Consider the following 16,283-nt stretch of genomic DNA (forward strand, 5'->3'; position numbering starts at 1 on the left):
AATAAGGGCTAAGAGATTGAAACTGGACGAGGGGGAAAGTGAGATTTGGCGATAGCGATAGAGAGTAAGGGGTGGGGCTGGGGGGGGTGGCTGTGCTGGGGGATAGGGGGTGGGTGGGAGGGGGTTGGATAGGGGGAGCAGGAGGGAGGGGGGGTGTCTGGACTAGAGGATGAGGTGGAGATAGCAATGCTTATTTCCACTAGAGTCATCCGGGGCTACAGAGGGCAAGCAGGGGGGAAGATGGCGTCTGGGCATCAGGATGGAAGGTGGAGAGAGAAGTCACTTACGGGTAGTAAGGGTAAGAATAGAAGTCCCTTCTGATTAGCATGAAGGAGGAGGAAAGGAGAGAGAGAGAGTGAGGAGAAAAAAAGAGAGGTGACCATGGTTTATCAAGATGGCCATCAGAAAGACAAATGAAGATGCTCAGTGTGTTGGAATGTTACTAGCGGGCCGTCGTGGAGCTGACAAGCAGGACTCGAACATGTGAACAGATACAGTGCAAATTGGCAATTGCAAAACAACAATTTCTCGGGGCTAAACATAAACACGTCTGCTCTCTTTGCCCCCATGTGGCCGTCTAGTTCGCATTGTGCTGACTAGATTGGCCCGCTGAATCTTATCAGTCACTCCCTTCTTCCAGACATCCCCATTCATTCTGCCTCTATTCTTCATGAGAAAAACCCCCAGGGCGGAGGAGTTCTTCTCTCCAAAAAGCAAAAACAACCTTCCTAACCAATTACTAGCCCATCCACTGGCACCTCACAGCTGCTCGCCTCATGTAATTGAGTGGGCAATGGAATAACATGCCCCATGATGAAATATTTCACACTCAGATGAGTGTTCCACTATCGCCCAGCAAGCGAAGGAAGAATACACTGCAGGTGCGATCGGCGACAGAGGTAATTTGCAGGTGGAAAGCAGCCAGCAATTCCAGTGCTACCAGACTGCATTTGAATTTCGGGTATGTGCTCAGCCAACACACAGACCTTGAAATTAAAAGATGAGATGAAACACAAAAGCTTGGCTGCGGCAACGATGGAAGAGTTTAGGATTAATGCTCTAGCATTTCACTAACTCTGGTTGTAATTCACTCTCATTGCCAAATGTTTTTCTCAATAGACCCTAGCTGCCAAAGTGGGATAGAGATAAATTTACTCCTCTGGATAGGCTACACAGGAACAATACAAACCTCAGCCTGCAGATGCGTGACTGTAAAAAGCTCTAACCTGTTTCATATTAACTGGCAAGCAGACACAGAGATGCACGCACCCACACACAAACATTTTCAAACAGCTTCACATCTGCTCACCCCTTCTTGACAACGATGACAATGGCCCCCAGAAGCAGGATGAGGACCACCAGACCGCCGGCGCAGGCCCCCAAGATCAGTCCCATGTCCTCGGCATGCTGGGATACCTCCAGAGCACGCTTGGAGTCTTTACAAGCAGCTACACACCATGACAAGGAATGTGTGTGAGAGAGAGAGAGAAAGAAAGAGAGAGGAGGAGGGAGAAGAAATCTGCATGTTACCAAACCAGCCAGCCTGTGTGAATGGTGACTCAGTTGTAATTGCAGAAACATATGCAATTTAAAATTGCTACATGTAGCGCCTTGGCATCAATAATAAATCATTGCCACATTAATTTTGACACATTAGTATAATTACTGTAAACAAACACGACCATCACTGAGAAGATTGGCAGCCTTTACTGGCCTCCATGCTGCATTTTGCATAATGTGCGACGACCCGGTCGGATTTGTTGGGAAATCTGATAAATTGTTTTATACCACAAAAAAGAAGGTGCAGTTATTCTTGTGTAAAAGGGGTAGTTCATCCATTCTGAAAAATGTGATATTATTTCCCTCCCCCGCCAGCTGTTATGGAGGACAGTAGCGGTGCTATCTACCTAACATTCTTAAAAATAACCAGCCAAATCCACTCCGAGTGTTAAATGAGCAAAGTTTGAGTTTGATATTGTTTAGCAGAATTTTTACAGCCTGAAATGGTGTAAAAATCTTGACTATTCGAACCATTTTCTTGTACGGTCTAAGCTCTATTTGTTAATAGAAGGTAGCTGAGGAAAAGAAATTTGCCAACAATCTTTTACTAAAGTTGTTTTTTTTCTCCTCCAACATGCATACACGTGTTCAATGAAGACAACAGACCATAACAAAATTAAGCAATCTACTTCCACCTTCTTATGCAAATGAGCGAACTATTCCTTAAACAAAGATGGAGCCTTCACACCGGTCAAGTGAAGTGAGAGTTCTGGTGGAAGGATAAAAAAAAAAAAAGAAAAGAAAAATCACTTCCAGTATATTTATTCTGTTTGGTAAAGACACCAGGGGGAGGGGGACAGGAAGAAAAAGGGTTTATGGGAAATGTGTGGCCGGATCATAGGCCATCAATCACCTCATCCATTTCTTTACAATGATTATATCACAGTACCACAATTCATTTAAAACTGACATATGGATGTTTTAAATATTCTTTAATTTTAACTTATTATATACTAGTTCATGGAGTTGACACCCTGGTTCAATCCTGCACTCACATTACCAAGAAGAGGTATGTGACATAGCAGTGGACGTCCCTGTAGTCCAGATTATCCTGGTTTGAGCTGCATAATGGTAGCAGCTTTATAAAAACGTATTACCCTGCTGCTTTGTACGCTGTGGCTCCCACTCAGGTCTAATTGATGTAATATGAGATCAGTGGTGGATACAAACAGGTTGGTGCTGTTGCAGATGGTAATGGAGTCTCCTAATCCTGGCATGGTTATTGTACTGCTCCGACAGTAGAGAGGAGAGGTTATCAGTGTAAAGCAGCCCATTTCCCCCTCACTCGGTGGCATTATATCCACCTGGCTGTTTCAAACAAGAGGGGAGAGAATGAGACGGAAGGAGGCAGAGGTGGGGGGTGGCATAGCGCTGTTTTGTCAAAAGAGATCACAGATCCAGTTCTAGCTTATGCTGAAGAGTGTTTCCAGCTAAAGGAGTCAGTAGTCAAGTATATTACCATGCACAGACACTGCTCCACTTAGAATAGTCCCTACATACTATACTGAAACGAAGAGCTCACTAGACAGCATATGAAAAAGGTTGAAACACTACTTAGATATTCCCAACATGAGCATTGATAATAGAGAGCTGAACCCGTTTGGCCTGGGAGAGGCAAAGCTCTCTAGTTATCTCACTGGATGGATGTGCTCTCTCATTCAGGCAGCTATTTTCCATGGCAGCCTCCTACCCATATGTCACAGTCTCACTGCATTCCTGTCCATATTCCCATCATAGCCAGCAAAGAGCATGAAATCCCTCTCTCGATGAATCATCTGGGCTCCCTGTTGTGTTTCTCCAAAGGTGAAAAATTGCCATTAAGTAAGAATGAAATGGAGGCGTGTTATTACACTACTCACAACATACTCTTCATTAACAAGCCATCTCAATTATGAGAAAACACACAAGCCGGGGAGTAAATCAAAAAGCATGGAGATAGAATCAATTGCGGGACTTCAGGCCTGTCTTAACATCCTTGTATTTTCACAAAGGCATGATGTTTCACGTGGGAGTTATTGCCTTTTGCCTAAGTCTGAAAAGCCTTTACAGCAAGCTAGATGCCAAGTTTGGCTTGCAAAGCTGTGGATTGGTGGTGACTATAGCTCCTGGCAGACAATACAGCATGACAGACTCGCTGTAATCACACAAATCATGCTGCATGAGTCACTCTGCTTTTAGGCCCATGCTTGGTTGTTTGGTAAATTTTATTGCACCAGACACCCAGAAAAAGCCACAGCATTGAGAGAGGTGTGGCAGTGACAGTGGGGTATGTATTTGAGCTTCATTTTCTTGTATTAGTCTGTAATTAATCAGATATTGTCCCTGCATCAACAGAGAGTGGCATCATTTTACTATATACAAAAAAGAGGAGAGAAAGAAGATATACATAGTCTATGTATTTTGACTGACATGCATATTTTGAATAAATTTTGGCACAAAGCATAATGAAAATCAGGTACAGTTCTTTCAGCTGGATTGCCAGTTAAGAAAATCTTCCTGAAAGTGAGAAAAACACATCCTGGGGAAAAATGGCAAGTCATTCAAGAATTGATTAGTATTGGGTAAGTTGTCACTGTTCTTCAGTGTCAGCTAATTTTGGCCATATTTCATGCTTTTGAAGATAAAAAAAAAAAAGAAATCTGCTAGCATAATGAACTACCTAATGGCCACACAACCACAATGAAGTCATGGAGGCAAAAACAAGTGATACATTTCTGAGAGGTCATGGTGGACAGCTATTTCACAAACATTTCCACATCCACAGACATCCACAGCCACTTTTCACTTGTCCAGCCAGTCATTCTTTATGTGAATTTCCTTTCATTGCAAAATTTCTTTATCAACAAAAACCTTTTCTGTTTCAAGCAAGCATTAATGTGTTTTAATTCAATGCATCATACAGTAATTTGCAAAAATTACTTGGATGGGACCCCAGCCACAGAGGCAGAAACAGAGTAAGAGGAAATGAAAAGCAGCCAGGAGCCATCTTAACAGGACTTCTGCACCAACTTTGAGGCAAACAGAGTAACATCAGTGTCCTCTGAGACTGACACATATTCACACAACTAAACGATGTCTCCTATAAATATGCAAGCTATTCACCTCCTCTGTTTATTCGAACAGTAAGGCTAGGTCTTTGGATGTCATTGTGCTTCACTGCAAAAACGCAAAATCTTACCAAGATTTTTGTCTTATTTCAAGTCAAAAATGTCTTATTTCTAGTCAAAATATCTCATTACACTTAAAATAAGACATGATCACCTCAGAAGTAAATTGTTTTTAGACAGTTTTCACTTGTTTCAAGTGAAAATTCACTTGATACAAGTGAAAATTTGCTTGTTTCATTGGCAAAATTTGCCAGTGGAAAAAGTGAAAATTCACTTGACAAGAGACAATTGTCTAAAAACAAGTTACTTCTGAGGTGATCATGTTTTATTTTAAGTGTAATGAGATATTTTGACTAGGAATAAGACATTTTGACTTGAAATAAGACAAATAATCTTGGTAAGATTTTGAGTTTTTGCAGTGTTCAGATAAGAAAGGGGGGGTTCAGTGATAGAAATACAATTTGCACCACACTTCTGACATCATCATCCTTTCCCCCGCCCTCTCTCTCTGCCTCAACCCTATTGTTTGAACTTAGAGGCTTCTATCTCTCTCTTTCTCTCTCTATCTCTCTGTCTATCTCTCTATCTCTCTCTCTCTCTCTCAAGCAAATACTCGTGGTCTTTTCCTCTCTCAAGAAAAAAAAAGAATTTAGTGTTACTCTCTGTATTTCAAAGCCATAAGAGCCCATGAGGTTCATGCCAAAATGTCAGTGTCAGTGAAACAGCAGAAAGAAACTAAGAACATAGAGGCATGTTTGCTTTCACCTTTCCTGTTGTGCCTCCCATTGTGGGGAGCCTGGCACAGGGCCTCTTCCCTGCAGCATCCAAAAAAAAAAAAAACAGTCTATGTCAAATCCCCCCAGTACCAGCCTGATCTTGAATAACTGTCCAAGTGTTTGACATGCGCAATGTACCACATATTTGAAGCCACTTCAATCAGAAACATCCCTTCGTAATGATTAAAATCAGATTCACAGTTTAAATCTAGCTATGTGTTGCATTATACCACATTACTATTGTGAAATTACCTGAGTACAATTTATTTTAAGAAATGAGACCATGGTTGAGTCATTTGGCAGCCCGTATGTCACAGCAGTCGTGTTTAGTGCTAGTGTCTCTCAACATTATATGACTACATTTGCCATAAATATTTGTGTTCCCTCCTCCACCACAGTATCAACTCAGAGAACTGTGATGTAGACTTTGGTGTGCCACAAGGCTCTTTTCTGGGCCCATTCTTATTTTCTGCCAAAATACAACCTCTCTGTGAAATTGTCCATAAATCTGGCAATTAATTTGATGCTGGGCCAATCCATTCATGCACCCATATTTATTGTTTATTTTTTCAGCACTTCTAGGCTGTGCCACAAAGATAAGCTAAGCATCAGCTGATTATCAGCTCATCAGCCTGCTTGTCAACTACACATCCAGTCTCACTTCAGAGCAATCAGTTTCAACACTCAGCTCCATACACTTTGTTGCTATACACTGGCTGCTGCAGCAATGCCACAATTCACACCACCGCAGCCTTCACCCACACATTAACTGAAATGTGATTGCCTTATGAAGTGCCCTGTATACAGTATAGCTATAAGTCAAGCAAGAATAATTATCAAGTCTCTATAGCATTCTACTGGAATGTGTGTCAGCATTTAAATGGATCTGGAGAAGGCGCTCAGTTGCAAATGTCATTATAAATTTATGGCCTATAGCAGGCGTCATCAATTAATGTACTCTGGTCCAACTTAGGACCCAATAATTGTGAACTGTAAACACTTTGCAAACTTTTTGTAATTCAGTGGTTTTTAACGGCTACTGTATCTCCATGTCTGTCCAATCCTGTGTGTAATTTAAACAACCATCTTGGCCAATAAAATTGTATAGTGATTGTACAGGATGTGTTTGTATTCAGTGAGAGAGAAATGCAAATGTAGGAGAAAAAGAAAAATGCCAAAGATGTGTTAAATTTGAATTTGTTCAAAATAATCACTTTTTCACCAAGTTTTACTGGATAAAAATGGATCTGGATGGAACAGGATCAGTAGATTACTGATAAATGCTCAGGATAAAGAGCCAGTCTTGTTAAGATGAGGACTGAAGAGAGCAGTATTTTATTTTCCATTTCTATTTTAAGGGAAACTCCTTTTGATTCTGTTACTTCTGAATAGGCCTGCTCACTTATTTTCTTTTATAATGTGTCTAATGTGAGAGTGACTGGGAAAGGTAACTCACCTATTTTTGAATTGTACTTACATTTTATAGTTATACACACACATCTGTACACATACAGACCCCTCAATGCTACATTCATATATGCCTACAAATCACAAGAACAGCTAGATATGACGGTTTGCACCTTTGCTGGAGAGGAACTTTGAGCAACCAGACCTCATAAATTTTTAAATGGATACCTCTGGCCTATCGTGTAAGTTATATTTATTATCAAGCTTGTAACAAGCTTGTGAGCTTTCCATTTCTGGATCCTGCTTTGGCTTGGGCCCTGGGCTCCAATGACAGGAGCTCAGACCTCTCCTCTCCACCCTCAGTCATCAGGTTAAGCTATTCTTCCTATCATCAATGAATACTGATTACTCCTCATGGTCTATTTTGAATTATTAGCTTTATGGACACTTAAATCTGTATGTTCTTCATGCAATGCATCTATGTTTCATCCATGAATTCTATAACAGCAGTGGGAAAGTACGCATCAGCACTGTTCACTGATATGAGATGGCATGATACATGAACGAAGCCATTACGGCAAAGTAAAATGTATTAACCTATTTTTGTTTTGCTGTGTATGAAATTGCTAAGATGTAGTCTATGTCAAGCATAATAATAAATATTCATGAAGAGTGTGAGTGAGTTGAGTGTGTCCTGGGCTTATTCTGAGGCCTTCACTCTTATATCAAGGTCCTCCCAGATCCTTGAGCTCCAAATAAGGACTAATCATGTTTGGCACCTCAACAATGTGGTCTACTAAAGCTGCCAGTGTATCTTTCTTCTGTGCATGCTGATGTTACTGGTTGTGTTGCTTGTTCCCTCCACCATGCCAGTTTCCTTTCTTTCTGAGTACTTATAAATCATACTTTCTGATGGATGTCTTGCCTTGTTCATTATGTATACTTCATATCACAATGGTATGTGTCTGCTAGTGTTCTGTATACTCCTGGGGGGATCTAATTGTGTTCCCCACTGAATCTTTAACATGCTGCTTCATTCTGTATGGTAAACACCCTGGAGAACAGTACCTCCACTGCCAAACAAAGCTTGATAACTATTTGCCCATAGCTTTATGACAAAAGTGTTAAAGTGTTCCTGACTGACAATAAATAAATATATATATATATATATATATATATATATATATATATATATATATATATATATATATATATATATATAAAAGCTTATTGGCTTATATAATACTTTTTGACAGATTTCACTTCACCTATCTATTATCTATCCAAGCAGTCAAAAACAAACTTGCAGGGTGCAGAGCTTTCTCCTATCATGTTCCTTTTCACTGGAACAGCCACCCTACTGTGATTAGAAAGGCAAATTCAACTGATGTCTTTAAATCCAAGTTTTAAAAGTTTTCACTATAATCTGACATTGTTGTTTATTATATCATAATGTGGGTGTTATGATGATTATAATACTTGAAGCTGTAACTGTGAATAAAGGGAATACAAATAAACTTGACCTCCCAGTGAAATTTTTTATGATATTTATAATGGTGCTTCAGAATTATGATAGCGATGATTTATTGATGTTAAAATGATATAATTGCACCTACTAATTTGAACAGAGAAAAACTGTTACCTTTGCGAGCAATCCGGATGCAGTTAATTCTGGTCTCCTGTGAGAAAAAGGAAGACTGAGTCAAATTCATTTGTCTAGGCACCATGAAGACACAATGATCAGAGGGGGAAAAAAAATAGAAACACAAACCAAGGTCATTTTGAGTCATTTTGAGTCTCTCCCAGTCCACAGTCTTGTCTAAAACATGTAACAGCACAGGTGAACATGTGCACTAAAGTCACCAAGCCCTTTGCTATTTGGAGGAAATAATTTAAATTCCCAAGTAGATGGCATTTCACTGTGATGTGAGACCTCCGCTTCCGCTCACCATGTGAGGTCCCTCACCCGGGTCCACTCATTGGCTCCCATTCCCCCCAAACAGCCAACCCTATCCCGGAGTTAAAGGGGCATATTATCAAATTAAGATTTAAGGATGTTAAATCAGGCTTTATGGGCAATTATGCTAATCTGTGCTCTGAGATTGGAGTCAGAAACCTTTCGCCTAAAACGGTGGACAGATTGCCTTTTTTAATTGAAAATCTGTTTCAAGTGGAGTCTCGTGTCCTTTTGTCTCTTACAGTGACAGATAAGTCATATTTACCCCCATCCTGGGTTTATTAAAGCACCTGTAGGTAATACGTCATGTGTCATCCTGTCCTCTGTCAAGGTGGCCTTCTGGCCTTTTGGCATAAAAAGACCCCATACTGAACTACACAAGATGCATTGCAACTGTGCTTCTATCCTGTCAAGGAAGGAGATATGAATCTGCATCTACATCTACATGCCAATACATCTGGTCAGTAAAAAGGTGGGATGAATGACAGGTAGCTCCAGATGATGAGTGATGATAATGAGCAGTTGCAACGCGGTGTTGAGGGGGGAAATATCAGCAGGCTGGAGGTAGAGTAGCCTGCTAATCCCTCCATTTTCAGCGTAACGTATAGCAGCAATTCAGAATTTCGAAAGCGCCAAGTGATTGGTGCAGATGAAGGAGAGAGAAAGACAGAGACAGAGAAAAAAAAACGTGTTTTGTTTTGTGCCTGTTGGTATCACAAGGACCTCACAGCAACAATCACGCATCTTTCAAGCCCCACTGAAGGCTTATCTGCCAAAGCAATTAGTGTTTCAATTCAATGGCAGCTCATGGTCCACAGTAAGCGTACATCTAATTTATCCAGGGTAATTGTCAAAATAATTTGTTTTTTTCCCCCTCTCTGACTAAGAAGCCCACCTTTTCAGAAAAACAGCTATAGTTTAAAATGGATAGATGAAAATGTTTGTAGGATGAAAAGCAAATCAAAAACATGAATTATCATTCTTGTTCTGTTCAGGTCGCTCTGTCTTCTGACTCTTGTCAAAGCTGAGTGTGTCAAAGTGTTGAAGAATTAATTTGAATATTTCAATAGGCCTTTTCATTTGGCTTTAGGAGAGGACTCTTCCCAAACAGAAGTCCTTGATGTAAAAGGTGAACTGCTGACTCCAGATCAAGAGGAACAAATTTCAATCAAACAGTAAAGACACACAGTGACCTGGAACTTGAAATTGGTCCTTGGTTTACTTTTGGCAAACTGGTCTTACAAGCCCTGGAGCCCACCCAGAAGCCTTTGCAGCAAAGCATCCTGAGGAAAGTGTCTGCAGTCTCTGAGCCATTACATACTGTTATTCAAGGAGAAGCTGCAGGCAGGCGGACATAAACAATTTCTTTCCATATGGGTGTAATGATTTAAACAGCATTTACTTTTTTTGCACCTGTGCACACTACCTAGCACATTCCCTGTTCATGCTTGAGTCGCTTTCCCGCTTCCTCCAGGAGCTACTTTTTAGATTTTTTTAAGCCTGGAAGGCAGTGTTTGATTTTCCCTAAGGAAAAGATTCTTTAAGTTAAAAACCTTAAAGAAGGGCTTGGATGTGAGCGAACAGAATGCAAGAGCACATGCCGTATTCTACGAGTAATTAGCATACAATCCTCTACAAAGCTGATGAAATTCATTTGATCACTATGCTTGTATTATGTTTGGGAATGGAGCTTGGTTGGGCGGGGAGATGATGAGGGATAAAGAGAGTAGCCAGGGGTTTGTAGCGAGATAAAAGAAGCTCACTGTTTACATTTTCTTTTCTTTTCTTTCTTTTTTTTTTTTTTTTTTTTGAGAAATGATGTAACATCAACAAGTTAAAGATTACCAGCGGGACACAATTCTCCCAAAGCCATCCTAATTATGCATAATACACACATGTCACCACGTTTGGAAACAGATAATGCTTTTTTTTTGTATTGCAGCCCTTATTGAAAGATCCTCTTTGTCTTGAGTGCCTCTAGCATATTGCCTCCTGCCTTCTGACAAACCCCGCACAAATCTAAATTGACTGTGAAGGCTGCTAACGTGTGAAAGCTGCATGCCTGTGCTTCAGAACCATCAGGCTTGTCAAGTATCTTAATGGTTCTCACCCCTCTGAAGTTGCTGGCAGCTTGGAAGTAGATGAGGTAGTTCTTGGTGGGATCTAAAGGGCAGTTCCAGTAGCCGTTGTAGGTGTGATTGTCACCCACGGTGAAGGGCGTGGCCTCAGGCAGGCTACTGGGAGCCAGCTCGGCTGTGTAGTAATGTGGAGACCCTTTGGCCTGTGCCTCATTGTGGGAGTTAGGAGTGGGGAAACAATCCACGGTGCCCAGCTCCCTCCTCTTGACCTGACGGGATCCGTCCTCTTCCACCACCACCACCTGGTAGGCACTAGAGGAGGGCAGTGTTGACATTTATTACTCCAAAAAAAGGGTAAATTCATTGCATATTATGTTACTTTCCATTGTTTCTTACTCTCAAAAATCACAATAACTGAGGTCTGTGAATTTAAGAGGAACTGAACAATGCTCTTGTGCATTGCTCTAGTCATCCTTCTGCTTGATAAAGTGAAAGCTTCCATTTGGAAAATGAACCAGTTATAAAAATGAATCAGTGAAAGGATATCGTTTTTGGATAATTTTCTTTTGAAGGGGGTGATAGCACAAGTAATTACCTATTTTAAGATTGTTAACTGCTGGTATGTTATTGAAACTGAAAAGTAACTCAATATATGTCTAACTATTGGGAAAAATCTGTTTTGAATGTGTATTATTAGAGTATGCTGACGACAGTGAGTGAAGAAACCAGTGTGGTTCCTATTTAAATATGGCTGATATGGAAATTTCATTTCCAAATCAGCCGTACTAAACTTTTTACAGCATCATGAAGAGCCGATGTCGAACCATTTGAGTGCAATAGGAAACTTTCCTAAACTAGCTCTCCATAGCACTGAAAGGGGTTTTGTTATGGAGGAAGCCTGAAGAACAATTTTCTGGGGCTCTACAGAGTGCTTTTTGACGGTAGCTATAAATGTCATGGTGTGGAAGAGCATTGAATGAATGCTGGCGTAGGAGTGAACCCCGTATTAGTTGTACCTGACAGGAGCGCCTCTCCCCAGCGCAGGGCGCAGCAGCACAGTGATGGTGCTCTCCGACTCACTCAGTGGAGACGGGATATCTTCATAGTCAAAGACCGGAGCTGCAGAGACAGATGGGAGGAAATACATGGAGAACTGAGAAGGAGAACCTTATGTAAGTTTGGCAGAACAACAGGGATTGTGTACAAGAAAATCACAATATGCAGTCAAGAGCAAATGAACAATGGAATCATCCACGCCGCTTTGTCAGAAGTGGAAGTCCCAAATTAAACTTAAAGCACTGTGGCTTTTTTGTGTATTTGTATTTATTTTCACCATGAATACAAATCACGATCAAGATCTCTATGCCTCATATTAAAAGGTGCTTGAACTGACATTACGTGGGTTTACTCTTTACGACTTGCCTGATTAATCCACATCGCTGCATTTAATATCACATCAGTTAGCGAGTAATTTTGTAAGTTTTCCGCGAGCAGCACCTAATCGTGTCGAAAGCATTGTCGGTTCATGCTTCTCTTTGTTTCACTTTTTACCTCAAAGGATGGAGATCAGATCCAAAGTCCTCTTGCTGTTTTTTTTTTTTTTTTTTTTTTTTTTTTACATTTCAAGGGGAAGAGAATTACTCAGTTTGATTTCAGGGTGAAATTTCGCCAAAGTGACTGCACTTCTATTTGAATAGGATATTTTAGTACTTTTCCCCCAGCAAACAGCACACGCTATCTTTATCATTACCGGTACATATCCCTGGTGTACTGTACTGTACTGAGGCCTCCCACACAGTGCCATTGACTGATGATGACTAGGACTGGCGGCCAACCACAGAGGAAAACAAGAGGCCCTTATAATATAATTAGGGCAGATCTCAAAGCTGCACAACCTCAGCTGAGCTCCTGGGAACAATAAGGTTGAGTGTTCCCATCTTTGTTTACTATGGGGAGTGAATTAACTGGAGTGTGTAGTCAGGCAAATGGCTATCCTGGTAAACAGATGAGCTGAAACAAAAAAAAGACTTGAAAATGAAAGTGGAAGTGTTCCTGTTTTTGAGGTAGAGCATTAACGCTTGTGTAAAAAATCTGCCTACATAGCCTGCCGTCCATGCGAGCAGAAACACGCATCAAAAAAATCAAGTATGCACACAGCTGACATGTGCATAATACATAGGGCTGTCGAGCAGTATTTCAGCCAGTGCGTGTTAGGGGCTTAGATTCAGGATGAGTTATGAAAAGACTAATAGTGCTAACATTATGCATCCAAGCCTGCTTGAAGACTCGGTGCAGGGGCTGGCTACCCGCTGGGATTTTTTTTGGAGGCAGAGCCAGGAAAGCCTGTGATAGGTTGAAGTCAATACCTTCACAGCGGTGCGCCCACCTTAGGCGCTCTATAAACCAGCTGGAACAGGTACAGATAAAAAGGGCGGAAAGAATGGACCACATAATTTAAAGGTGTGGAGTCATGAAAAATATATGAGAGACACTTAGGAAATGAGCTTGTTCCAGTTTGAGTATGATGATGTGTACCAGAATTTTTACGGCCAAAAAGGGTGCAAAAATGTTTACTGTTTTCAAAAACACAATTACCAGTGGTTTAACTATTTGCCTATAAACTACTTCTTGTGTGGTCTCAGCTCTCTGTGCTGGTCCTCAGTTACTACGGTGGCTGGCAGGAGCCTGAAAGGTTCGTGAAACATGTGACAGAGGGGAGCGGAGGAAACTAGTCACAACATTACTTGCCAGCTATCTCCGGAGAAAGTTATTTTTGTCTTCACTTGTTTTTAGACAACTGTCTCTTGTTTCAAGTGAAAATTGCTTGAAACAAGTGAAATTTGCTTGTTTCATTGGCAAAATTTGTTTCTTGTTTCTAGCTAATTTTCACTTATTTCAAGTGAATTTTCACTTTTTCCACTGGCAAATTTTGCCAATGAAACAAGCAAATTTTCACTTGTTTCAAGTGAATTTTCACTTGAAACAAGTGAAAATTGTCTAAAAACAATTTACGTCTGAGGTGATCATGTCTTATTTTAAGTGTAATGAGATATTTTGACTAGTAATAAGACATTTTTGACTTGAAATAAGACAAATAATCTTGGTAAGATTTTGCGTTTTTGCAGTGTTCACCTGTTCAATGAAGAAAGCAAATAATAGCAAGCTCAAGCAATCTACTTCAGTCTTTTGGGTGGCTACTGCTCCATGGTGATACAGGAAGTGCAGAAGTTACCAGATCTTTCTGGGTGGTGGTACCAGGAGGACAGTTTTCAAAAATGATGTTAAACCTTCTTTGAGTGGATAAGGCAGTCAGTCTTTTAAGAGCGTTAGTGAACCTGGATAGCAGAGGCTAACAGTTAACATTTGGAGCATCCAGCTAGTACCAGCACTCAGTAACAATGAGAGGAAGATAGAGCCACCACTGTCCTACATAGCAGCCATATAATACCAAATCTTTCAAAATGGGTGAACTATCCCTTTAAGCCTTTTTTTTCCCCAGTGACATCTTGCTGTACATTCATACGTTCTCATTCTCCTACTCTACTGCTGGTTATGGTGCAGTTGCAATGGAGCAGTTAAGAGTTGCTCAGAGGCACTACAACAGTAGTTAATGAGAGGGGAATGGGTTACTCATTCACTTTCCACACTCACACTTATCAAACTAGTCTGGGATTTAAACCAGCAAACTTCCAGGCACAAGCATATTTTTTGTAACCCAAACACTATGGTAGGTAGGTTGGTAGGAAAACAGACTTGATATTGGCTAGACAAAGCTTTTTTCACCAAATCCATTCTGACTGACCATTTACATGTACTATATTGTAAGCATGTTGTTATTATATGAAGGGGATACAAAAAAAAAAAAAGAAATTGTGTGGATATGGAAAAAAGAAGATAATTTGAAAACTATCCATGAAGCATAATGAAGTGCTCTTGAATAAAAGATAATCACCAGCCATTATTTCTTGACTATTGTCCTCCAATGCTTTGAGTAAGTACACACTTTGTTGAGAAAAATGGAGCTCTTTCTTTTGAAGCAGTGTTGTCACAATGACTAAAAAAAGAAAGAAAGCAAGAAAAGAAACTCAGAAGTCAATGTCAAACCTGAATGAATGGCTATGGGTTCAGCTGTAAGGAAGAAAGCAGCAGGATGCCATAGTATTTCTCTTCAATTGGCATGTCAGGACACAGATGCCGCAGAGCATAAACTGAAAAAAAATATTTTGCCGATATATCTGGCTAATGCTGGTGTTTCATAAAAATAAATAAATTCATTAAAAAAAATAAATAGAATACTCCAATACTCCAATAATACTAGCCAGTTGGTGTCACTCATCTCTGATAGGATAGAAATGAGGCAGTTAACATATTAACTGTAGAACCGATCAATACTGGACTAATTAAGCAGAATTGAGTCTAATTAGGCATATTCATTTAATTCAACACAAGTATTCTTGAATTTGAATTAATGTTTTAATCATTGTTGCTGTTGTTGATAACCATTATTATTATCATTGTAACCCATTATCATTGACATGCTCTAAAAAAAAAAAAAAAAAAAAAATGTTTTTTTTTGTTTTTTTTTTTTTTTTTTCTGTTTTACCTTAAATGTAGGGTAAACCCAGTTAAAAGCAGGGATTTTCTTATTTGGTATTTTTCTTGGGTACTATCTCCATCATCCACCAAGATTTGTGAGTTCCTAAAAGTCAATAACTGTAATAAAATGGAGTTTTAGGGGCTGTATTTTCTACAATAATCCATTCCAGCAGGGCTGGGTGGGCTTTAGTTCCCCTTGCAGGGTAACAATACTGTCTGGACTCTGGTAAGAAAAACAAACTGTCCGGTAAAGTGAAAATATCCCAGTTTTTGGAACTGAAATAGGAATGGGTCTTGCGAATGCTGCAACAGTATGTTAGCTAATGCATGGTTATCATCACTGTAGAGCTCCCTAAAATCTTCCACTTTAGAGGCTTCAGGTAGCACGGCTGATGTGAGAAAGTCCACAACTGATGCCAGTGCTAGCTATAGTTTCATGTTTAGATTGAAGCACTTTGCTAGTCCTCACCTCTCCTGAGAAAATGGTAGATTGTTAAAATAATCCTCAATTGTCGACCAAACAGCTGCTGTTCCTCAATACTATTTATTCAGCCAAGCAGACGATAGCTGGTGCAGTCGAAGAGTCAACCAAACTGGGGCGAGAGTTATAAAAATGGAGGTGCTCTGATTGGATCACTCCACTTTCATGTGTGAAAGTAACTCAGGAGAAATCAATTGATGGGCCTCTCTCTACATAGAAAGGACTTCAGATTCTCACAGTTTCAAGATGTTTTCTCCACACAGTAAAAAACATTTTAAAGAAAAATAACATATTGCACTGCACCGTCTCCTCAAAAACACA

General features: G+C 40.2%; 1 protein-coding gene across 1 annotated transcript in view; it reads right to left on the reverse strand.

Annotated features, from left to right (window-relative positions):
* The window catches only part of ptprua (protein tyrosine phosphatase receptor type Ua), a 131,801-nt gene that overhangs the window by 35,723 nt on the left and 79,795 nt on the right, over window positions 1-16,283 (reverse strand). Inside the window, 5 exon segments of the mRNA XM_030062985.1 lie at window positions 288-317; window positions 1,310-1,448; window positions 8,493-8,529; window positions 10,918-11,197; window positions 11,902-12,004. Of these exon segments, the coding sequence (XP_029918845.1) occupies window positions 288-317; window positions 1,310-1,448; window positions 8,493-8,529; window positions 10,918-11,197; window positions 11,902-12,004 (589 nt within the window).

This window comes from Myripristis murdjan, chromosome 11 (genome assembly GCF_902150065.1).
Source record: "Myripristis murdjan chromosome 11, fMyrMur1.1, whole genome shotgun sequence".
In the NCBI taxonomy this organism is placed as follows: domain Eukaryota; kingdom Metazoa; phylum Chordata; class Actinopteri; order Holocentriformes; family Holocentridae; genus Myripristis; species Myripristis murdjan.